Raw genomic sequence first — 24180 nt, forward strand, 5'->3', positions numbered from 1 at the left:
GAAGGTGTGGGTGTTAACATCTCTGAAATGGGTCCCAGTGTCTCTGCTAACTTTAGGCAGCAGGTTTGTTGAGGAGCCCAGGCAGCTTGGCTCCTGAAACAGACAAGGGTGTGCACAAACCTGAGTTTCTGAACTTCGCTGTAAAATGGTAGGTTCAAGGGAGGAATATATGGAAGGCAGTTCAGGAAGGCTGTACCTTCCAGGTACCTCAGCCAGTGGGGAAAGGAAGAAGGCAACATGCAGCCAGTTTGGGATAAACCCCTAGAGAGAAAACCCCACGGCTGTGTGCCTCAGTGGACTCTCCTTTTCCTGGAATGAAGTTGCAGGACTCCTCTTTCCTTTTTGTCAATAACCTCGGGTGTTTGTGGATTTTCCTGACATTTTTAATAAGCAAGAGCCACTTGGAAGGGCAGCCTAGGGGTTTTTGTGGAATCTAATGTGCCTGATTTGAAAACTCTGGCAGCAGTAAGGAACTATCATACTTGTGCCGTATTTTCTCTAGGCTGATAGAAACCAAATCCGTTGAGCCACTGACACACCATTTTGTAACCTTGTTCTTGTTTCTACTTAATGAGTTTGAGTTGCAAACAAATATTACTGTTTAATAGGCGCTGGGAAGTTTGATGTTCCCAAGAAGCTGGACTGCAGAAAGATTGAACAGATCAACATTTGATCGTGGCAGCTTTTAGATTTCTCTCGGTACTCGGGAAACAGGCTCCCGCTGCTGGGTTGGTATTTACTGTCAACTAGAACAGGAAAAGGAAAGTTCAGGTTTTGCTGTGTAACTGGAAAGCATTAGAAGGGATGTGGCCTTCAGAGCTCTCTTCACCCAGCTCCCGGGAAGGCTGGCATTAACTGTGTGTGCATGGCTGCAGGTACGCCTTGGTTTGAGCTGGCCACAAAGTCGTTCCCTCGACCCGTCGTGGCAAATGTTCCAGTGCCCCGGACAAAAATCATCTCTTTTAAATCGAAATTCCGCGTGTCGCCACACGGCGCTGGTTGGCATTTAACGCGGGCCTTGTGCTCGGGGCAGCAGCTCGGCCGTTACCGGCGGCTGCCAGGGCTGCGGGAAGGCGCCGTTGGCCGGGCCCGGTTCCCCGCGCGGGGCAGTCGGTGCGCGGTGCTCTAACGGTGCTCCAGAGCCGCGCTCCCGCTGCTGGCCGCCCCTCAGCCCGGGGCTGCTCCAGGACTGAGAGCGCTCCAGCCGGGGGCTCCCAGCGCCGCCTCAGGCACCGACCCGGGCCCGCCCCCGCCCCCGCCCCCGCCCCGCTCCGCCCCTCCGGCGCTGCCACACCGGGCCGAGCGCGCGGCACCGCCCGCTCCCAAAATGGCGGCGGCGGCCGTTCCGCTTCCGGGGGGTGCGAGCAGGCCGGGATTGGGGAAGATGGCGGCGGCTGGAGCGTCCGGGCGGGGCGGGCTGGGGCGAGTATGGGTCTTCTCCGGCTGGGCGCTGGGCCTGTGCACGCTGCTGGCCTCGGGGACGCGGCCTGCCGCTGCCACCACCCACTGGGTGGTCACCGAGGACGGGAAGATCCAGCAGCAGGTGAGCGGCCCGAGGGACGTGGGGCGCTGCCCACCCGGCTGCGGAGGCACGAAGAGCCCCTGTCCGCGCCGTCGCTCACCCATAGCCCCGGTCTGCCCCGAGCTGCGCGGCGCGGGGCACGGGGCGCTCGGCCCGGGGCGAAGCCCTGCCTGTTCCCACAGCCGCTGCAGCAGTCGGGCGCTGGTGCCGGTCGCTCCCGCGGCCCCGGCACAGCGGTCTCCCGCAGCGAGCTGGCGTCGCTCGTGAAACGTGTCTTGAATCCGCCGGAGCCCCGGGGCGAGGCATCGGGGAGGGGCGGTTGGGGCGAGCCGAGGATGGATTTCGGCTGGAGCTCTGGAGCAGCGGCGGTTCCCGCCTGGGGCCGCTCCCGGGAGCCTCGGGTACGAGGCCGGTCCCGCCGTGGTGGCGAAAGCAGCGGGAGCGCGGCCCCGGCTCGCAGCCGGGACCCAGCGGGGCCGGCCCCGGGCGGCCCGGGCTCCTCGCCGCGGGGAGGGGATGTCAGTGAGTTTGCGATTTTTCACATCCAGCCGCACCCGACCCGGCCGCTTTTCCTTCCTGCTGGAAGTAGGAAAGAGAAACGGCGGCGTGTGTGCTCGGTGCCGGAGCACTCGCACGCCTTGTGAGTTTAGTCAAAATGTCTTATTTTAGTGGGCTGCGCCGCATGTTCACTAAGCTGCTTGAAAGAGTCGATCTGTATCTCATATTTAGGCTTTTTCTTAGTTGCTTGCCTTCCTCTTTGTTGTTGAGGGAGCAGTGCTAGAAATTTACTTTGTGTCAGATCTGTCCGTTTTCCTCTGGAGTGAAAGAGTTGATCGCTGTAGCAAGCAATGTGGCCTTCCCCCTGAACAGTAGAGTGGAGACATGAATGTCCATTATCAATTTCCATTTGTGAGGATTTTTAATCGGATTTTCCTGTTAAAATGCACTGAGGTCCTCAGACAGGTGGAGCAGACTTTTCTCTGCATGAAACTCCTCCTGTCTTTATGGTTCTCGGGCACTTTGGCTGTCTGGGTGGATCCAGGCACTCTAACACCCTCCTTAATAATAAATTAATTAATGACACCACTTCCAGTGCTCTCTCATCTCTTTTTGCCACTTAACATAGTGGGGAGGTGGTGCAAGTATATGATAATGGTCTGGAAGCATCTGTGTGTGTATACTGAGTGTATATCATAAAATTTGGGTCAGGTGTTGATTTTGATTATTGCAAGAAAAGCAGCTGTGACTTGGAAAAAATCCAATTAGATAAAAAGGCTTGAAAATCTTATTAGCTAAATTCATTACTTACTTTAAAGAATGGTTTTTCATTATGTCTTTTAACTGATGGTACGAGTAGAAGCTTCCACTATACCATTGTGGTGCATTAGTCTTTTCTGTTACAGTTCCAAAGGCTTTGTAAGCAGGGGCATTCGCATGTTCCCTCTGTCAATTTCTCAAAGCCTGTAGGTGAGGTGAAAAAACAGTATCTGTGGAATAGCTTCTCTTACTTGCATGGTCAAAATTAATTCACCCATTTCCGGCAAGGAAATTCCAATTATAAGTGTGTTTTTACTCAGACTACGAGAAGCTAGATTCTTCAGTACCTGGAATGTTGTGCTGCAAATTGTCCAGTGAGTTTTTTGTAATTAGATTCATTTTGGCATCTGTTACTGTCATGTCCCTGGCTCTCGTGAAAACTGTATTTAGATTTGTGGTTATTGCTGTTGCAAACTCTGCATGGCCTCTGAATTTCCTTTTTTCCACTTACTCGTGTTTTGGGGAATCACTGGATAAGTTTTTTAGTGAACTTCAATGTTGTTTTAAGTGCCAAAATGTAGCAGTAGTTCAGTAGTTAGCAGCAAAAGTGATGGTCTCCACCTGTCCAGCAGCAGGCAGGAATTGTTGTTGTCCCACTCTTCAGTGCACAGGTGCAGTCACACCCTGAGTGCTGCATGCAGTTTTGGTGCCTCTGGATAAGGACATTACACTCTTGGTCTGTGAGCCCCCCCAGAGGAGAGCAAGCAGGAGGGTGGAAGTTCTCAAGGGTAAGAGTTACAAGAAGCAGCTGAGGTCACTCAGCTCATTCAGCCTAGTTCTGAGGAGGCCTCATCCAAGCCTACAACTTGCTCAAGCAAGGCAGCGGAGGGGCGGGTGCTGATCTCCTCTCTCTGGTGACTGGTGAGAGGACACGAGGAAATGGAATGAAGCTGTGCCAGGGCAAGTTCAGACTGGATGTTAGGAGAAGGTTCTTCACAGACAGGGTGGTCAGTGACTGGAGCAGGCTCCCCAGGGAAGTGGTCACAGCACCAATTGTGCCCAAGTTCAAGCAGCATCTCAGCAGCACTTGGAGGATTCATAAAGGATTTATCAATTAATTGGCAGAACCACAATATTTCAAAATATTTAAGCTCTCTTCCTAATACCAACCACTTATTAACAGGACAAAGGCCTCCAAATTCACTGCAGAGGGAATTTGCTTTAATTTTGCTTTAATTTTTCAGAGTATTTTTCATTAGGTTGTTATGTATCATGAGAACTCAGGGGTCCATTCCACCTGAGATACTCTGTGATTCCTTGGCACTGCAAACCTCTGCACGTTACCTGCTCCAGGGGATGTTGCTGGTGGTCAGCTGCTGTTGGACCTTGCACTGCCCATTGCAGGGCTTCCAGCACAGCAGTCTCCAACTGGAAGTGGCTGCTGGTGGCAAAGAGTGGTGATATTAATCAGCATTTATATTATTTAATTTTGGAAATACTAGCATTCCTAAAGTCTGAAACACATCTTCAAAGATTACCAGCTTTTTAGAGAGGCACAGGCTTGATCTTCACTTGGGCTACTTCAGTTTATCTGAATGAAGCCTATATAATTAAGAGGTAAGCAGAACTTAATTGACAGTAAGACCCAGACATTCCCACTGCTAAATGAGCCACTATCAGTGGAAATGCAGATGGGCACCAGTGACAAGTGACTTCCTTGTAGTTTTGAGTTTGCTGCTGTGAGCTTTGTTTTCCTTCATAGAAAAAGTGCAAAACCTGTGGGTGAGGAGCTGACAGCAGGAGTCACGGATCCTGACCTAAATACAAAAGATAGTTGCTGGAATGTGTTTGAGGGAAGAAAGATGAGATTATTATAAATTATTGACCTAAAGTCTCTTTTAGCTGTTTCTCCTTACGGTGCAGCAAGGGTGCAAGCATTTAATATGGGACTGTATTCAAGCATTGCAGTGAGATTGACTTCTGTGACCCAAGACCACGGGAGTACCCTGGCTCAGCCTTGATTTCCTAGTGGTACAAAAACCTGGCAGCAGTGGCAAAATTAACACAGACCAAACAATTTTCTAGATATCGTTAAGATTTCATCTAGTAAACAAGAGTACTTGCTAAGTAGGCACTGTTCAAGTTTCTAGTGAGCATTTCTAAATGACAAAACAAATTGCTAGCAGTGCATATAATATTTCAGAGTCTCAGCCATCAAGACAAAAGCCATCAAGCTGTATCTGTTGCTATAGTACCTGGTTTTCAGATCAAAGACATCATTGTCTGGATCAGTTCATGTTCTTTTTGAGTCTGAGTCTACCTTCAAATGTGTGCTCTTGCAAGGCCAGAGACTGACTAATCTTCTCTCTTTAATGAGATTGTATCTGCTCAGTGCACATGTTTATAAGCCTCACAACTCACAGTATAAAGTTCAGGCTAATATATAACTGAGTTTTGACAGTGCTTGTCTGCCAGTAGGGAAGCTAGTCACTCTACAGAAATGCTAGTGTGCTTCCAGAGAAGAGAGAAACTCGGGGTAAACAGAGGACAGACAATTGTCAGATGAAATGCAATGCAGAATACAGTCATTCATGACTTTAATGGTGGGCACCAGCTGCTACCATGGCTCAGAGACCTGACATATGAGAGCAGAGGTGGGGTCTTTCTAGAGATACCTTGATGGAGGTGATTAAAACTGAGCAAGCCAGTGGGGACTCAAAGGGCTGCCTTTTTGTGGACTGCTGTAAACTCTGAAGAAGTTAGGTCAGAATAATTAAACAAAGTACAGAAACTTCCCAGGCAGATGATCCAAAGCAGGATTGGGAAAGTGTTGTCAGGAGCAAAGAGCCCCTGGCAAGAAATCTGAGTTGGCAAAAAGTTGTTTTAGTTTTTATGGGTTGTCATGTGTTTCGAAGTTCATGAGAGATGATCTGGAGAGGAGAGTCAAAGAGCAATGCTGCCTAACTTATTTGGAACTAAGACAACCTGCTGCTCAATGAATGTGACATCTGAATTTCCTGCAGTGCTGTAGTGTGCTTCACTCTGGCTTAGTCCAGTAGAGAGGAGAGACAGTACCTGCCACTTGTTCATATGCTTGCAGATTTGAGTGCAAGTGCACCTCAAGCAGCAGCAAGGCAAGTTGATTCATGGATGGCTTTAGAGTTAGTTAATGCATTACTCTGGCATCTGAGGGCACATGTATGCTGACAGGTTGGGATGATAGCAGTGGTCCATATGCTCAAGAATACAGGAGAAGCAGGAACCCAAACCCACGGAAAGCTGAGATTCTAGTACAGCCAAATAAAAAGCTATTTGCTGCTTAGAAGAGCATCTTCTGTGATGCATTAAGTAGTCACTCAGTCCTATCTTGAAAATGGCAGGTGAATGTTTGCTTTGCTCTTACTCTAAAGGTTAGTTTGCTTAGTTGTATGAAATCCTACTTGACTGAATTTCTGATTGTTCCAAGTCTGTTGTGTGCTAAACAACAAAAAACATAAACAAAAAACAAGGAAACAAAACCCCACACACACACATACACAAAAAATTTGTTCATTTTTACTGAAGTGTGTAAGGTGGAGCTATGCCTTCCCCAAAACAGTTGACAGTCCCTCCTTATGAGGGTGTGCAAAGACACCTGGGCTGGTTGGTTTAAATGTTCTATAGTTTATTAGGTGTTACCCTATCCCTAGGATGAGCTGAAGCAGAATGGTTCTGAGGTAAGGTTTTCTTTAAGAAGAGGAAAACTTGTTCTGGTTTAGAACTTCTCTCTTGATCACCAGAGGGCCATAGGCCTTCATGTGCTATGAAAAATAGTAGTTTAAAAAGTATATATCTTTAAATTTTCTGCCTTTACATAAGTGTAGAAGAAGTTTTTTAGTCTGAATGTTATGTGAATGGCTGAGTTGCTTAATGTCCTTGTCCCAGGTAGGCATTTAGAACTGCACTTCACCAGCCCTGCCTGCTCCTGGGGGAGCACAGCCTATGTCTGTCTGTGTCACTGTGAACATCACAACTAGATCCAAATTTATAAAAATAGCCCTTGTGGTAGCCTGTATGTGCATCAGAAATGCAAATGTTTCATTCAGTGGAGCCATGGTAGAGAAGTGGCTTCCCCTGCTCCCAGCAGCAGTCAGAGATTTGCATGTGAGGTGGACGAGCTGAGGGGCAGGTCCCAAGGGCTGCTGAGCTGCAGCTGCCACAGTCCAGCAGGTGATCTTATGGCAGGTTTTGACTGCTGACAGAAAAGCTTTAGTGCAGAGGTGTCTGGGTTAGCTGAGCATGGTAATGCACACCAAGGCAGTTCAGGCTGTAAGTCCAGAGTGCTGCAGCAGTGGCTTGACCGTGTGTAGGCAGCTCCTGCTCATTCCTCAGCTCCTGGTTTTCATACAGTCTTTGTCCTCTGGACACTGTGTTCCCAGGTCCTGTTTCTCTTAGGATTCTCACACTGTATTTCCTGTTTCTGTCACCTTTAAAATAAGGGTTGAACAATCTGAGAAGATGATATGAATCAACTGTTTCAAACTGGCTGTTCTGTGGTGAGAGTTGTGCTTGGTGCCTGGAATGCCTTCCCTGTATTGTGAGCTTCACAGCTGAAGGGTGGCCTTGGAATTGGCCCAGGCACAAGTTTGCATGAAGACCCCACCAAAGCCCAAAAGAGCAGAGTCAGCAAGACTGATATGCACTGTTATTGCTTGTACCTGCTTTAAAAATACACTGCTGGATAAAGTAATTTCCCTCAAAGTTTAACAGAAAAAGTGAATGGGTTTTCTCTTATTCATTTGCTGAAGAAGTTACTACTCAGGGTTAATCTTTTTTAGATCTCTTGTAGCTCTAATAATTAGTCTTCCTGTCTGTACTTTCAGTATTAGAACACTTGAAAGTTTTAGGATTTGGCAGTGAGCAGACATCAAGAACCAGTCTGCTTTTATGAAAAAAAGTACTTGCTCATTACAGATGTAGTCTGAATGATCTCTCCATCTCTTGTTTTGATTCAGCTGAGCATATGGCTACTGAAAAATAAAAGCCTTACCTAGAATATACAGGTTAGAAATTTGTACCCTTAAATATGACTAGTGACACATTGGACACATGGTGTTCCAAGTAAAGTCTTGTTTCCCTTTGATGTATTTAGATCTGTTACCTAGGATATTCATAGCTTGTGTGATGTCAGTTGAGCAGAGCTATTCAGTAATACTGCAACTTTGTTAGGTTTTATTTCTGAAGTGCTACAAGTGTTTAAAATTTGTGTTTTCCCTGTAGCACAGCTAGTATTAATAATATCAAAATATCTAGTGCTGTTTGTTAACAGGTTCTGCAGCAGTAAGCTTTTAAATGGCTCAATATTTATAAAAACTCATTTCAACGTCATTTTTCTGTGTGAATTTTTCAGTGATAATCTTGGAACAAGTATCTTCTGACACTGCCTACTCATCATTTGGATGAGTCAATTTATTTTCCAGTTTTGTAGATTGTCTTGCACTGAAACCTGAGTTTTTGTGGCTTCCTCAGAAATGCCATGTAGCATCATGTTGGAGTGTAAAGTATCTCGAGACAGCAAGAATATTCCAAAAGACAAGCACTAGTTTTCAGATCCTTGGCTCCCCCTCAAGGCTGCAAGAAGTTCCAGCCTGTTGCAGGGGGAATTGCCTTTATTTTGTACAGACGAAACATCCACTGCCTATAAAACAAATAATGGGGAGCCCATATTTCTGTATGCCATCATTTGATACACTGTGTTTTCAGCTTCTTTCTCCAATAATCTGCCTTCTGCATGTAGTATAATGCTTTTAGGATGTGCAGAGGCACTAACAGCAGTTCTGATTTTGATGTGCCTGTGCCTCAGTTAACAATGGGGTTTCCACAGTACTTTGAAAAAAAGCCTTACTTAAAAATAGTTGACTGAGGCCTTCATTGACCCTCATTTTAAAATAATTACTTCCTAGTGCAGTGTAACTGGATCGCTGGGAAAAATATGCTGGAAGGTTTGGCAAAACTTGCAAGTCTAATTGCTGAGAGACTTTGATATATGGAGGTAACATAGGAGACTCTGAAACTTCAGGGTTTGATTCAACTCAATGTCTTTTTTCATTACACAAATTCTGTGTGTTTCTTGCTGAATCAGGTTCTTGGTGTACTTTGTGACAGTGAATAAATTTGAACTGTGCTTTATAAAGAAACTTTCACCTTTGGGCAAAGTTGAACAGAAAACACTTATTCTAAAAGTGTTTTACTGGCAGGCTTTCTGCAGTGTAACTACAGTAGCTGTCAAAGGTTCAAAGAAAGCTTTTCAGCACAACTTTTTTTTTCCTGTTTACTGTGTTGGAATTGAAGTCAAATTCTTGCATTTCAAGCACTTCATCTTGCATGTCACAGTTTCAGCACTTTAGAGGAAGAGTAAATGAATGTGGTGCTTTGCTGTTAGCCACACACTTGGAGTTAAAAATGAGTAAGTTGGACAAAGCATCTGTTCTCATGCAGGAGTCTCCACTCTCCACACCACAAGGCTGTGTTTGCTGTGCAGGTTGACGTCTGTTCTGTTTCATCCCAGAGGAGCCTTATGGAGAATTGCTTACATCTTGAAAAACATGATCCAAGTCACAATGTCTGTGTATTTTTCACTGGTCTGGCTCCCCAATCAGGTGACAAGGCATAGCAGTGTTTGTAAAAGCACAAGCATGACATGAGTCTGAGTGAAACCAGTATCCTCTGAAATCTACCTGGAGTCTTGTTGTGGGAAGGAAGGGCATAATCCAGTCTCTAGGTATCCATCAAATATCTGTTATTTGGACTATTGTATTTCTGACTGAGTGAAGCTCTAAGGGCTTTTCAAAGTCTTTGGGCTATGTTGCCTTCTCTTTGAATTTTAATAAGCAGCAGCTCACAAGAAAGTTCTGATTATTTTGTGGTTTTATTCAGGGTGTAATTTTCCTGGTTTGGGGATGTGGCTGCACAGGAAAGCAGGAAGATGCCAGGTGGAACAAGCAGCATGAGGGAAGTGTGAGCATCCATGTAACAAGCCCTGCAGGGCTTCAAGTGTGTCTTCCTGATTTCAGCACATCCTGCTTCCCACTTATCTTTATCACTGCTGCTACTCATATCTGTGCTGTGCAAGTTATGCAGTTGCAAACCTTTGTTTGCAACTTACTGTATTCTTCATGAGGTGTCACTACTCTCCTCAATGGCAAACACAGTATTGGTTCTCTTCACAGCTCAGTATGTCAGCTTTGTCTTTTTCCTACTGTACAAATGGCTGGCACTGTGAAGAAAATGTGTTTGATGTAGGGATGGGTGTTGTAAAAAGCTGGATAATGAACTGTAAGTCTTCACAGTGTTGCTGACTGGATCTGAGATTAATAAGTTTCAGTTCAAAAGCCATCTGTCTGTCACTGCAGAGAAGGGGGTAATGAAGAGCTTACCAGTGCCCACCAAAGCTGCTTTATCACTCCTCTCCTCACCTGCACAGGGGAGAGAAAATAAAAGAGAAAGCTCAAGAGTTCGGATAAGGACAGGGAGAGATCACTCACTCACCAGTTACCACCACGGGCAGCACAGACTCAGCTTAAGGAAATGAGGTCATTTATTGCAAATCAGAGCAGAGCGGTGTAATGAGAAGTACAAGCAAACCTTAAAAATACCTCCCCCAACCCATCTTTTTTTTCTGAACTTAATTCCTGATTCCCTACCTCCTCCCTCCTGGGTGGTACAGGGGGATGAAGAATAGGCATTGTGGTCAGTTCATCACAGAGGGGTTTTACCACAGATTTTTCCGAGAAGAACTCCTCCTCCAAGGAAGAACTCTTTCCTGTACTCCAATGTCATGTCCCTTCCACAGGAGAAAGTCCTGCATGAACGCCTCCAGTGTGGTTCCTTCTCACGCGCTGTCACAAACTATTGCAGCTCAGGGTCTCTCCCACAAGATCCCATCTTTCAGGAACAGGCTGCTCCACTGTGGGTCCCCTTGAGGGTCACAGGTCCTGCCAAAAATCCTGCCCTAGGATGGGCTTCCCACAGGCTCTCAACCTCCTTTGGGTATCCACCTGCTGTGGTGTGAGGTCCCCCCTAGGCTGCGCGTGGATCTCTGCTCCCTGATGGGCTGCAGGGGACAGCCTGACTCATCGTGGACTTCCCAACAGGCTGCTGGGAATCTCTGCTCTGGCACCTGGAGCACCTTCTCCCCTCCTTCTCCACTCACCTTGGTATCTACAGAGCTGTTTCTCTTGCATATTCTTGCTCTTTTTGGCCACAGTAACTTATTTTCCCTTCTTAAATGTGTTATCACAGCAGCACTGCCACAGTCACTGATGGGCTCAGCCTTGGCCAGTCTGTCTAGGAGCCAGCTGAAGGCTTCCCTGTCAGACTTGGGAGAAGCTTCTGGCAGCTTCTCACAGAAGGCACCCCTTGCCATGCAATCCCAATGCAACTACTAAAATTCTGTGTTAGGAACTTTGTGTTTACACACTGGTAAGGTTAACTTTCTACTAGGCTGAAGGATTCTGCTGTTATTAAAAAGCACTTCTTTGCTGGTGACCAACTGGGTCAGGTGTGGAATGGAAAATCTGAAGACTAAAGAGAAATATCCTTAACTGGGATGATTTCCTGGTGGATCACCATAACTTTATGAATAAATTCAGTGATATTGCTGTTTGGTTGTTGAAACTTTGGTTTCTGCTGCCAAGTAATAGTTGATGTGAGTGTAGTACTTACTGCATTGCTTTCCTGTCAACCCATACACACTGGGTTGGTAACATACTGCTCTAAATTCTCCAATACTAATTTCAGACTTCTCATGAGACTGTCTTACCAAAAGTTAAAAACAGAAGGCGACCCTGAATATGATTCTGTTTCTGAATAAATGAGAAGCCAAGGTCCTTCATCTTTCAGAAAAAGATTTCTGATTGGTGACGCCTGCATAACTTTCTCCAAAAATGCCCAGATGCTGTTTGTCACTGAAAGTAGAGCTGATAGTTGACTTTTCTCTCAGTGACTGTGTAGAATCATGCAAGCAGCCTTTAGATGTCAGATGAGCAGTGCTATTTTGGAATGGGTAATGAAGTGCTTTAAACACAGTGAAACTTACTTTCTTTGCAAATTAATCTCTCATTCATTTGCACATACCGTGGTAGTTTCTTTAGCAAGTGAGGCATAAACCACAGTGCCACATTCAGTGCATAACTCTGTCTTTGTGTGCAACCAGTTCAGAGTGAGGTGGGGCCCACGGGAGGAAATAGGAAATATGACCATGAATAAAATGCTGTAGACTTTAATACTTCAACTAACAAAATTATTAGATTTTTTTGAAATGATATTTTCTGTGCTTCTCTGCATCGTGGTGGATACTTGGTCATCCTTTATTTGCAACAGTTGAATTCAGAATCTCCAAATTCACAGTGTAAAAATGGATTAGCATCAGTAGCACCCATCATTTTCTATTTGTGTGGTGATATAAGAGAATTAATCTGCTAAGGAAGAAACTGAGTTTTTTATATAACTAGGTAGCCACCCATCAAAATGGCTCCATACTAAAAGAAGCCCTGCAGCTTTTGCTTTGGAAAGGAATACTTAGCCAAATTTAGCCAAAACCACCCTTAGGGTTTTAGTAAAAGGAACAAGTGTTTATGTCTCAGAGGACAAGGTCCTTCCTCAGTCAAGAATCTTGTAACAAATGTAGATTTCACAGTCCAGAGAAAGTAGATTTGAGCTTCTTCTCTAACTCACCAAGAGAGTACAGCCTAAGGTATAACCTGTTGACAGGACACGTTCAGATGACCAGAAAATATGCTGGAGATGCAGCTCTCTGCAGTAAGAGAGTGTAACAGAAATTTGTCCAAGCTGCTTGGAAAGGTGACAGAAAAGAAAGAACTGTGGTTTAGGAGGCAAACTTTTCCATTAAATTGTAATGTCAGGTTTGCACATTTGTCATGGGGGTGGACAGCCCATTTAGAGGTATCTGTGCTAACAAACAGGTAAGTGCTCACATCTTCATGCAGCAGCTGGTTCTGTGTCCTGGAAACTTGAACGGAACCTGGGCAGAACCAGGAAAAACATGTTGATGTAGACCATCTAAGAGTCATGTTAAAAGTGTGAGATGCTGCTGTCCTTGTCACCTTGTCTCTTCATTCTGTCATCACATACTCCTATTTCCTTGTTTCTGTTCTCATGCTCATTGAATCCTTCATGAACTAAATTAGTTTCTAGTTCAGACAAAACAACCAGGAGGAAGTTGCATTCTGTTCAGCTCCTGAGTTTGGGTTAGCTTCCAGGAGATCCTGGTGGCTACCACAGCTGGTGTGCAGCCGTGTGTACTGCTCTGACACTGACACAGGGGAGGAAACGGGGCTGCGAGCTGGACGGGAGCCTTTGCATCAGCTCAGCTGCTGCTACACCACCTTCTCTGCTGTAGGGACTTTCCCCACCCAGTGAGGCAGCAGAGTTTGGCATGAGGACAAGGCTGGGGTGTTTCAGCCATGGGTGAAGTGCTGTTAACTGAGCCCAGCCAGGGGCTGATGTGGAACTGCTCCATCTGTCACTTGCTTCTAATGTCCCTCTTCATGGAGCTGGGCACTCCTGTGCGTAGCTATGGAACCTGTAGCATGGTCTCTGTAACAGAGTTTTCAGTCTTCCCCTGCTTCCCTCTTGATTTTGTTCCTTTACTTATTAATCCTGAAGACAGTACATCCTAATGGTGGGCCAGTGTGTTAAATTAGTTGCAGAGAGGAGTTGAAGCTGAACTCCTTTATGCCTTTTGTGGTGGAGGAATTTTCAAGGTGCAAAACAAAATAAGTTTCTGTGATTGCAGTTTAAGATATCTAATATTTCAGCAGTAAGTACTCTGAGTAATGTTTGTTGTGGAAATTTATTTGCCTCTTATGCTTAGAACTTGTGTGCCTGATTTAATTAAAATAGGTTTAAAGTTTGGGTTGAGTTGGATTCTCAAATGACAATGTTGTTTGAAGTAAGGATTTTCATAATGGACATATTATGAATGTTGACTGGACAGAAAACCTCTGAACAGACAATCTGTGATTGAATGAACAAAATTGCCTTCTTTTAAAATCATTGTAATTAGGTGAATATCTTACATGATGGACTGTTAAAATGTCTTGCAGGTGGATTCACCAATGAACTTGAGAAACCCACATGATTTGGTAATACTAATGAGACAAGAAACAACAGTTAACTACCTCAAAGAACTGGAGGTAAAGCATAACATTTAAGTACTAATTCTGAAAATACAGAATTTTTTTCCATAGACTTTATAGTGATAGTTTTAAATCACGAAAATAATTTATTATTGGCAAAGTTCTTCTTCAATGAAAGGATGAAAAATTTTTCAGATCTCAAGAATTTTTTACCTCAAGTTTGCCTAACTGGTCTCCAGTTGTATCATTCCCTGTTGTTAGCCATCAATCTTAACATTTTTGGATAAAATCACTAGATTCTGTTGTACTGTATTTTGGAAGAACACAGAGCAAATCATCTCTGTTTTTCTTCAAGCCTTTTTATTATTGAAAAGGGGTCTGGGACCACCCTTTTGGAAAGTGTTTAATGAACTTCGAACTGATAAACTGAAGTTTAAATATAATAGGGGTTAGGTAAGCAAACAGCTCACAGCCCTTCTGGCCATGCACCCCTTTCTTGTGCCAGCTTTGGTTTTATCAGACTGGGATAACTACGTTAAGCTAGATGAACACCAGAGAAAAGAAAGCTAGGTGAACCCCAGAGGTAACTTTAGATAAATGGGTGAAGTAGGAGAAAGGAGAATAAGTGGGACTGCCCCTGGTGTGACTGTGTTCAGCCAGTCTTTCTCATCAGAGTACAGTCTTTTTTGTGGTGATGGACATTTGAGCTGTAGCTAGAATAATACTTGCAAGCTTTTTTGGGACATGGGTTGTGGGTGTGGAAATCGCTGATGTCCAACTTCTAGTACACAAATGATTTTCAGCAGCAGTTACCTATTGTAACTTGTAAAATTCTTGTACAAATTGCTACTAGCATATGTATCTCTATTGTTTCACAGTAGCATGTAATCAAATGTATAGGGCTTTAATTAAAAATACAGGTGTTCTCATTCCACAGATATTCATGTGCAGTACTATTCACATGTACTCATGTTCAGTTGTACTTAGCACACTGACTGATGATGATTTATTGCAATTTCTTGTATTATTTCCACAAGGTCTTACAGTGGAAAAAAGTGGGCCAAATGTGAAAAAATTTTATGTACTTGTAGCAATAATTTCTTCTTTTCTTTAATGGTGTATCATGGTTTTGGAGCACTACTAGCCCACTTTTTAGGCAAACAGGAGAAATAAGGACTCATTCAAGTTGTATTATCTCTAAAGAAAGCATTTATATGCCATCCAAATCTTAAAAAGTCCTACAGATGTTATAAAAGATAAGGAAGTATTCCCAAAATTTAATCAGAATTTTTTAGATTTTTTGAAATGAACTTTGTTTTAAGGAAAAAGTGGAACTGTAGAATTGTAACAACTATAGCATTTGCTTTCATTGGTGTCATATGCTTCTGTTTCCTTTTTTTCCTACAGAAACAGTTAGTTGCTCAAAAGATTCATATAGAGGAAAATGAGGACAGAGACACAGGGCTGGAACAAAGGCATAATAAAGAAGATCCAGACTGCATTAAAGCAAAGGTGCCCCTGGGGGACCTAGATCTGTATGATGGCACATACATCACCTTAGAGAGCAAAGATATCCGGTAATAAGACGCTTTAATAACATACTTTATATTCTGAGATTTTTACTGAATGAAAATAAAATTAACAGTACCTGTAAACACAAGTGAAAAATGACCAGCACTGACTTTCTTTAGATGGCAGTTATTGTTTTGTGTTACTGTGGAATAGAATTGAAACATCTTCCACTAGCTGTGAGCAGGTACAACGTACAAAAGCTGTTTCCCCCAAACCATCTATGCTAGCCCTGCCCTGAAACTTTTCCTTTCTTCCAGTTCTTTCTTCCAGTTACTTTGTACTGATACAACCAGATGTGTGAATTAAAGTGAAATATGTAATGTCAAAGGGGGTTGAATTTGCTTGAGTGTGCTTTCAGTGTTTTGAGCTAGATATTTATTTTAGTGGAAACTGTCTTGACTCAAATTTGAATGAAATTCCATTGATTACCAAGCTGTTGAACTTTCTGGTCATATTTTGTCCGGTGTTTACAAAGTGAAGGATGAGCAGCCAGTGTACTTGACATTCAGCTTCATTGGTAATTCATCTTCAGGAATGACTGTTTTGTTTTAGTTGGTTTTTTTATCATAATCACATGAGTACTTGAAGTGGGAAAAGATCAATTTTTTCGTCATACACCTTCGTTTGGACTTCTCATCCCCCGTATTTGGGATTGGTTTGTTTGTTTCAGCTGAAGAGCCTGCATGCATTGCCATTTGCCTGACAGATACATCATTAATCATAGCAGTGATACACTAGGTTGACCCTGATATGTTTTGGAGGCTATCCAAATGTTGATATTTTCTGTAAAGCAGACAAATTTATTTATCCTATAGTCATGACATCCCAATACAACTGAAATCTGGGAATACAACAGAAATGGGCTAATGAGCCCGAACAGGGGATTTCTGTAATGATTAAATCAGAGTACTCTGTATCAGCTACCATACTGCCTCTTAGGAGTTTCAGCAGTATTTTAATCTGCAGTCTGCTGTGTTATGTTATTATGTTCTCAGCCCTGAAGACTACATAGACACAAAGTCCCCAGTGCCTCCAGACCTACAGCAGCCAGACTGTACAAAAGTTCTAGATCTTCCATACAGTATTCATGCTTTTCAGCACTTACGGGTGAGTGAGCAAATGCAAGTAAGTATTTTTCCCCATTAGGAAGAGGAATAGAAAACTGCTACTGGCAGTTCTCACTCCAGGTTGAAAGGTATTGTAATTCTCCAAGACTACTTCACACTTTTTAAAACTACAGTTGGGCCCTCATTAAAGTACATGCGTATCAGAGGTTATGCCTGTTCCATCAGGTATAACATTTTCTCTTGTTATTTTTTCCTTTATTTTAGAGGGCATTTTTAGGAAAATTGAGTCTTTTGTTTTCATAACACACTTCATTAGCAAATCAGTAGCTTTCATTGGGACTACAACTAGCTTGTGAGTTGTCTCAGTTGAAATTTGGAGAATGCTGAACAGGGTCGTTAAAATGTGTAATTAAGATTCAGAATAAAAATATTGTTTGCAGTTTTGTTGGTAGCTCCTAACAAACATGAATGTCTGTTTGGTATCTGAAGGCCAAGCCCCAACCCAGAGGATGAGATAATTGTTCCCTACTAGTACACAGTTTAGATGCTCTAGGAAAGTTAGAGCACAAGAGTGGTGGGAAAACTGGTTGTGTCAACAGGGTTATGTGAGCAGATTTTCTAATGCAGATGCAACTTCAGTGCTTTTATCTTGATATTTATTTTATTGCAAGTCTTTCATTAACAAATAAGGATTTTCTTACAGCTAAACGCAAAGTGGAGTTTTTTTAGCTCTGTTCCTGGATCTGGATGTATTTTTGAAAGAAGTGTGTTTATGCCTGGGGAAAGAAGAAAGGAGAAGAGGTGTAGGGGTACTTCCACCATGTGAATGTAACCTTACAACACTGACTTCAGTGCTTCAGTGGTCATTAGTGAAACCAGTAGCTTCCAGATACACAGTGCCTCACAAACTGAATATTTCCCCTGTAGAATTCACAAGTAGAGGCTGCTTTTGACTGCTTCTGCTGTTTTCCCATTTGCAGTAATATATATTATTATCTGTCAGAGGTGAAGTTGTTCTATCAATTCCCAAAGATCTTGAAAGGAAGATAAGATTGTAAAATAACCAAGCCGCATGTTTTCCTGGAGTCATGCTTTTGTTTGTATTTCTCTACTCTTAAGTGTCAGCAAATACCTGTATTCAATTTTTATTTCAGGGTGTCCAAGAAAGGGTAAATCTTTCTGCACCCCTGTTACCTAAAGAAGATCCAATCTTCACATACTTATCACGGAGACTGGGAAGAAGTATAGAGGAAATAGGTCACCGTATTTATGACGGACTTATGAAGGTATGAAACTGGAATCTTGCTGGGTGCACTAAAAAGAGTGCTGGAGAGGTCTCACAAGTTTAGATACACCTCTTACAAGCAGTTGGATCCAGTTTTGCCCATGTATTTTTGGTTTACAGTTCAGTTTCAAAAGGCAAACTGAGACCACTTTCTGATAGGCAAGTAGAAGCAGGAGAAGGCATCAGCAAAGCCAGTAAATAGATAGTTTCTGTCATCTTTAAGGATTTATGTAGTTATGTTGTCTAGCAAGCCACATTCATTGCTTTGTCAAGGTAATTAGAGTTTTAAAATAAAAAATACAGGTACTTGAAGAGCAAAAAAGAAACAACAGTACTGAAGTGTGTATGTTTTTGTTAAATGTCTTCCTGCAAAATCTCGGAACCTTCATTGAACTCCAGCTAAGATGCTGATGCTTAAACTACTGTCACCTCTCATTTCACCTCATTTTGTATTTTTACCTTCCTGAAATGCAGAAATTCTGTTTCTTTAATACATGAGTATGCTAGTTCACTGTTCCTAAACATTGACAGCTGTTGCCAAATGGCAGCTTTCCAGTGCAGGAGGATAGCTTAGAGCAGCTGAGTGCCAACTTGGGTGCTCAGCTTTTCATCCTATAGTAATTAAAGCCCTGATTAACCTTTTAAGTTCATGTGTTAGTAGTTAGTACAGTTCATGTGTTTCTCGTTACTGCAGAACTCTTCCTCCTGGGTACTCTATAACATGGCTTCTTTTTACTGGCGAATAAAGAATGAGCCATACCAAGTAGTAGAATGTGCCATGCGTGCCCTTCACTTTTCTTCAAGGTAAGAATTGCTAATAAGGATTTCTTCTCAGATTGCTTTTCTAGTTATCCTGGTTAGTAAGCAGGTTTTAGTTCCTAAGACAGTATGCTAAGGAATAATCTCTGTTACTTGTTCTCAGTCTCTGTGTACTATACTAGACATATAAGTAGTTGAGACCTTTTTCTAGCAAGTGATATATTTTAATGTGTGACTGGCAAATTAATATGTCCTTGTGCATGATTTTTGCACAGTCTTAACTTCCTTTAATGTTAGTTTTTAATTTTTTTCCTGTTTTTTTCTTTTATTCTTCTAGGCAAAATAAAGACATTGCACTGGTAAATTTGGCAAATATTTTGCACCGGGCTCACTTCTCAGCAGATGCAGCTATTGTGGTTCATGCAGCTCTGGATTACAGTGACTTCTTTACCAGCTATTACACTTTAGGAAATATATACGCAGTAAATACAACCTTTATTTTCCAAGACTTGAAGAAAATTAAATATTACTTGATCTTTTGGGGTTGACTTGTAATGGTTTACTCTTTTACAGTGTGTCTTGTGCTCCATGTGTATCTCATGCTTAATGCTTAAGATTCTGTAAGGATACTTTTATTCACAAGTCTGTCTATTAGCAAAGGGTTTTATCTGCACCTGGAAATAAGTTCCAGTAAAATTCTTTAGTAGCCTTTTTTTAATAGATGTAGTGGCTTGAGTGTCAGAAATGACAGGCTGCTTGTTATCATGAATTAAAATTTCAATTAATGGCTTCTTTAAAAACTGAGTATTGTTTATTAAATATTACTACGCAATGGCTAATTCTCTCTCTTGGTCATTCTTCAGATGCTTGGAGAGTACAACCACTCAGTCCTGTGTTATGATCATGCTCTGCAGGCCAAACCAGGGTTTGAGCAAGCTGTAAAAAGGAAACATGCTGTCCTATGTCAGCAAAAACTTGAGCAAAAATTGGAAGCCCAGCATAGGTAACTAAAATATCCCAGTGGCAATTTAATGTCTGTAGTTCTGTTGCAGCAGTTATTCACACTTCAAGAAGAATTGTTTTTAAATTTCTGTATTTCTTTGATTATGCAATAGAATTAAGGATGAGAATACTTCAGGAAACCTAGAGTTAAAAATATGCAAGAGTGTAGGAAAAGATGGTATTCTTGAAAGCATTCAAAGTAAATCTTCTCTGTTTAATTTCCAAGATCACTTCAGCGAACATTAAATGAATTAAAGGAATATCAAAAGCAGCATGACCATTACCTTAGGCAGCAAGATGTTTTAGACAAGTACAAGCTCATCCAGGAGGAACAAATCTTGAGGAACATCATTCATGAGACACAGATGGCAAAAGAAGCTCAATTAGGTACAACTTTTTCATGTTCATGCTCATTAAAGCAATGAAATATGGCACATATTCAGATAAGTGTCAGGATATAACTTCTTCATATATTAAGATGGCCCTGAGTGGCTCTTGGGTTTTGCTTATTAAAACAGGAGATTGCAGTATGTTCTTGAACAGGGAATTCTTTTTGAGTCTTTTGAGTCCTCTGGGCTGATAGAGTAAATAAAAAGGATTGACCATACTGGGGGCAGAGAGGTTGACTGTGTGCTGTCTTTTGTCTTCTCAGAAACCACACTTTTCTAGTATAAAAAAATATTTTCTGCTCTGCAGGGAACCACCAGATTTGCAGATTGGGCAACCAGCAGCATAGCTTGCACTGTCAGTGGGATCAGCCTGTTCGTTATCACCGCGGAGACATTTTTGAAAATGTGGAATATGTTCAGGTTTGTGAATTGATACCACTGCCTCAAGTTACATCCCATTTGCTTTATTAGTAAAGTAATTTCAGTTTTTTCAGGGTTGACAAAAGGGTTACATTTTGGATGTAGTAATTATAGTGAGAAATCTTAGTCTTTCTTTTCCAGAGCGCACAGTATTTTAATGCATGTTTCTTTTGATACTAGTGCAAGCGGAGAGACTGTGAACTATAGAAATAGAGAGGGTTTCTTGTAAAAGGCTTTGTTTAACTTAGAAAAGAGAATTACTTGAAATCAAAAACTTCATTTTAGTCCAAAGCCTTAGTTCCCTATGATTGCACCAAGAAAATTTTGTACAAGAGTATTACGAAGTTCTGGAAGCAGGGTGTGTACTGATACTGAAAATCCAGAATGACAGGCACCTAAGCAACACCTCTGCTGTGTTAGAACTGCAGATAAGGATTATGATTTCAGTTATTTTGCAATGTGGAGTATGTTCTGAAGTTTCCCCTTAACTAGTTTAAAAAATAGGAATAATTATTTTTAATTTTGCTGTTGTCTTCTTGTCTTTGATTGTTTTTCCTATTATAGTAATTATAAATTCAGAATATTGAGATAATTCTGAAAGCCATGGGTCTTAGCAATTCTGACTTGATTTCAAGCCGTGCAATCTAGATAAGTAGATTTTTGGTACCTTTTAGCATTTTTCCCTTGATTTGCACTTGTGTTTTCATTGTTGGCTTATTTACAGTATGAATATTACTCTTTCATGGTCTGAGTGGATCAAGAGGCTTAAATTCCTTTTTTTTTCTGCTACCCACAGTTCAGCTTATCAGTGAGGCTTAACTCCATGAGCGGGGAGGGGAAATAACATGGAGAAATTCAACAAGCAATGTGCCATCTCCTTTATTAAAATTTGTCTTTCTGTTGTTTCTAGTTTGGTGAAGACTCTTCAACTTCTAGTATGACATCCATGAATTTGGACCTTCATGCAAACCAAAGTGTTCACAGCCAGTCCTTGCAGTCTTCCCCTGTGGCTCGTTCTGTTGTTTCAGTGTGGAATGTGGAACCCAGCAGAGTGAGTGAAGAGGATGAGCTTTGCTCTTTCACAGAGGAGGGGTGAAAGTGACTCCTCTCCTTGTTTGTGTAAAACTTTCTAGCATCTGGGCCACAGTTTTGATGTGTGACAGCGCTGGAGAAGGTAGCACTCCAAATTTCTTCAACATACAAGTATCTGTCTAGTTTCTCTGTGCTGGTTTCCCAACCTTTGAAACTACTGGAGCACTGAGGGAGTTGTTCTGTAAACATCTGCTGCAAGTAAAGTGGTACAGCTAAAGATAGAAATTTCAGCTGCTGATATTAAAAAAAGATGGAAAAATAATAGCTGTAAAGATCTCAGTTTTGTTTTGCTTTGGTTTTTTTCTTAAGACTATCCTTTAATATCTCTTTGATTACCTTGTTCATTAGAATATTAAAAATATTCAGAAAATATTAAAAAATAATTCCTTTCCCCCTTAGGACAAACAGCATATTCTTTGGCCTCAGCGGTCAGATTGCATGAAATCTTTCCCCAGAATTCCTGACCCAGAAGAACTGCCAACTTATTTCTTGCCTCCAGAAAACAGGGGATTCAGGCAAGTGTTGATTTTAAAAGCTGTATTTGTAAATCTTTGTGTTATGAGTGAACAGTATTTCCTTTCTTGAGAGGATGGATGCAATTAGTAAGCAACAGCACAGAGGTGTTCAAACCTCTTTATCTGGCCTTTCCACAGAAGGAAGGCATTTTCCTTGATTGCTGTCTTTGCTGTAAGTATAACAGCCAGAGCCAATTTCATGGTGATTCTTCCCTGACTGTTGGTCAGGAGTAAGGGTGAGCACACTAAACACAGACAAAATGGGAATTTAAGCACAAGTCTGAATGTCTTGTGAACTATATTAATAAAAAAAACAACTTGAAAGAGAGAATGAGGTAAGCATCTATTTAATAACTACAGTTAACTCTTGTACATTACATACATTCTGTTAGCTTTAGTTATGATGACACTAAACAATGAAGACCAGAAAACAGTAAAAAAGGATTAGGAGTGGAAAACTCCAGCTCATTCCTTTGGGACAGAGGTAGAAAATCAGCTTAGTCATGGAAGAGTGAGTTATACTTGTTATTATATAGGATAAAATAAATGTGTCTGTACTGCAGTAGCTAACTTACATAGATCAATACAGTGTTGTAATATCCTAGTCACTTAAATTATGACAGTGGTAGTAAAAAGACTGTTTTGTTCTACCTAGTCATTACAATACTAGTATTGAGCTTGTGTTAAAGGTTTCCATCTAAAAACATCCAGCAACTTCTTTTGGAGAAAAGCAGTTTTCATCTTAGAATGTTATTTATACATAATTTGGCTACGTCTTGATGTTTTTGAAATCAAGTTCTAGTGTAAAAAATTCTACTTTTTTATCACATATCTGTTTAGTCCTAAACTTCATAGAATTCTTATTAGCATAATATGAGAACCTTCTGTTATCTCTACTGCACTGTTCATTGTTCTTGTTATAAACACATTATTCTGTGCTTAAAAATGGAAAGTAAAGACCTTGTAAATTACTTTTCAAGGGAAGGGTGGTCCTTGAGTTCTTCATGTTTGCAGCTCATGTCTCATAGGAGTCTGCAGTACGAGGCTTAGCAGATTTGTGTATTTCTACATGATGGCATGCAGCACATGCTGTTTATTTGTCTTGGTTCTCCTTATTGCTAGAATCCAGCCAATACTGAATATTCCAGGAGATACTGTTGAGCATGGAGAAGCACAGGCACCAGATTGTTCTTCCATTACTGATGTTCGTAATAATGAATCTCTAAACATACTGGTCAAGGAACTAGACACTAATCTAGATTTGAAATTCAGGATGCCTGACAATCAAGCAAGACAGGTAAGAGATGTTTTCTTGTTGGTTCTCTTCTGGTTTAAAATCCTCCTTTTTATTGCCTTAAAAATGTTATTCAGATCATAAAAGATTTTGATATTTCAAGGCAATCAGTACTTCTGAAAAAGGTGGGCAAATTCTTTCTAATAGTGTTAACTTGTCTGGCTTCTTTCAGATGCTGACCAAAAGCACACAAAATGGGAAATTTAATTTACTCTTTGAAATCACATCTTTCTTTTAAATCTAACAGTCACTTGATACAAGTAATTTCCAAGAGCTGCTGCATTCTACCAAGCTGGTAACTTTCATAGGCCATTCTGGAGATTGGTTGCTTTAAGTGTTAAGTGTTCACATCCTCTTCTTAGTGCAATGTATTTTATCTTCCCTTTGCTAAAGAGAAGATTTAAGGAAGCAAGTGTTGAATGGCCCTTGCAGATCTTGGCTGTAAAATTTATTCAGTAGTTTGGGGAAAAACAAATCTTTGTCTTTCAGGTTTTGCATTCTCGTATCAACAATGAAACTCTTACACTGGCAAAGATAGGAGTGTTTCTAGATCATGCCATGAAAAAGGTATGTCCATCTGTCACATGAGATGAATTCAGAATTCTTACTTGAGATTTGTTTTTATACTTCTAAAGTAGTCAGCAACACACTAGAAAGGAGTTTATTTGCTGCCTGTAACTGAAATGAAAGTAACTTTAAAAGCCATGTTTACAAAGCAGAAATACATAGAGAAGTATCAAACTTAGCTTAATGTGGACCAAACAGCCCTGTAGTTGCTTGTTGTTGTTGTTGTAAGGATATGGAGCAGCAATATATTAGCTAATTCTGGCAGCCATTTGCTTAACTGGGAGAAGTAGCTTGAAGCTAC

The 24180-nt window shown here is 41.7% G+C and overlaps 1 protein-coding gene and 1 long non-coding RNA gene across 2 annotated transcripts in view; one reads left to right on the plus strand and one right to left on the minus strand.

The window, feature by feature from the left end:
* The first annotated feature begins 1327 nt into the window (after positions 1-1327).
* The window catches only part of TTC17 (tetratricopeptide repeat domain 17), a 54761-nt gene continuing 31908 nt past the window's right edge, over positions 1328-24180 (plus strand). Inside the window, exons 1-14 of the mRNA XM_063158827.1 lie at positions 1328-1543; positions 13885-13974; positions 15325-15494; positions 16485-16596; positions 17711-17842; positions 18536-18645; positions 18938-19082; positions 19464-19603; positions 19829-19989; positions 20299-20411; positions 21322-21462; positions 21903-22018; positions 23141-23315; positions 23802-23879. Of these exons, the coding sequence (XP_063014897.1) occupies positions 1328-1543; positions 13885-13974; positions 15325-15494; positions 16485-16596; positions 17711-17842; positions 18536-18645; positions 18938-19082; positions 19464-19603; positions 19829-19989; positions 20299-20411; positions 21322-21462; positions 21903-22018; positions 23141-23315; positions 23802-23879 (1899 nt within the window). The remainder of the gene's footprint in view (positions 1544-13884; positions 13975-15324; positions 15495-16484; positions 16597-17710; positions 17843-18535; positions 18646-18937; positions 19083-19463; positions 19604-19828; positions 19990-20298; positions 20412-21321; positions 21463-21902; positions 22019-23140; positions 23316-23801; positions 23880-24180) is intronic.
* Positions 3979-5135, minus strand: LOC134419868 (uncharacterized). Its single transcript, XR_010028182.1, has 2 exons — positions 5035-5135; positions 3979-4220 (listed from the first exon to the last, which is right to left on the minus strand). It is a non-coding gene; the product is annotated as an uncharacterized LOC134419868 (long non-coding RNA).

This window comes from Melospiza melodia, chromosome 6 (genome assembly GCF_035770615.1).
Source record: "Melospiza melodia melodia isolate bMelMel2 chromosome 6, bMelMel2.pri, whole genome shotgun sequence".
Lineage (NCBI taxonomy): Eukaryota > Metazoa > Chordata > Aves > Passeriformes > Passerellidae > Melospiza > Melospiza melodia.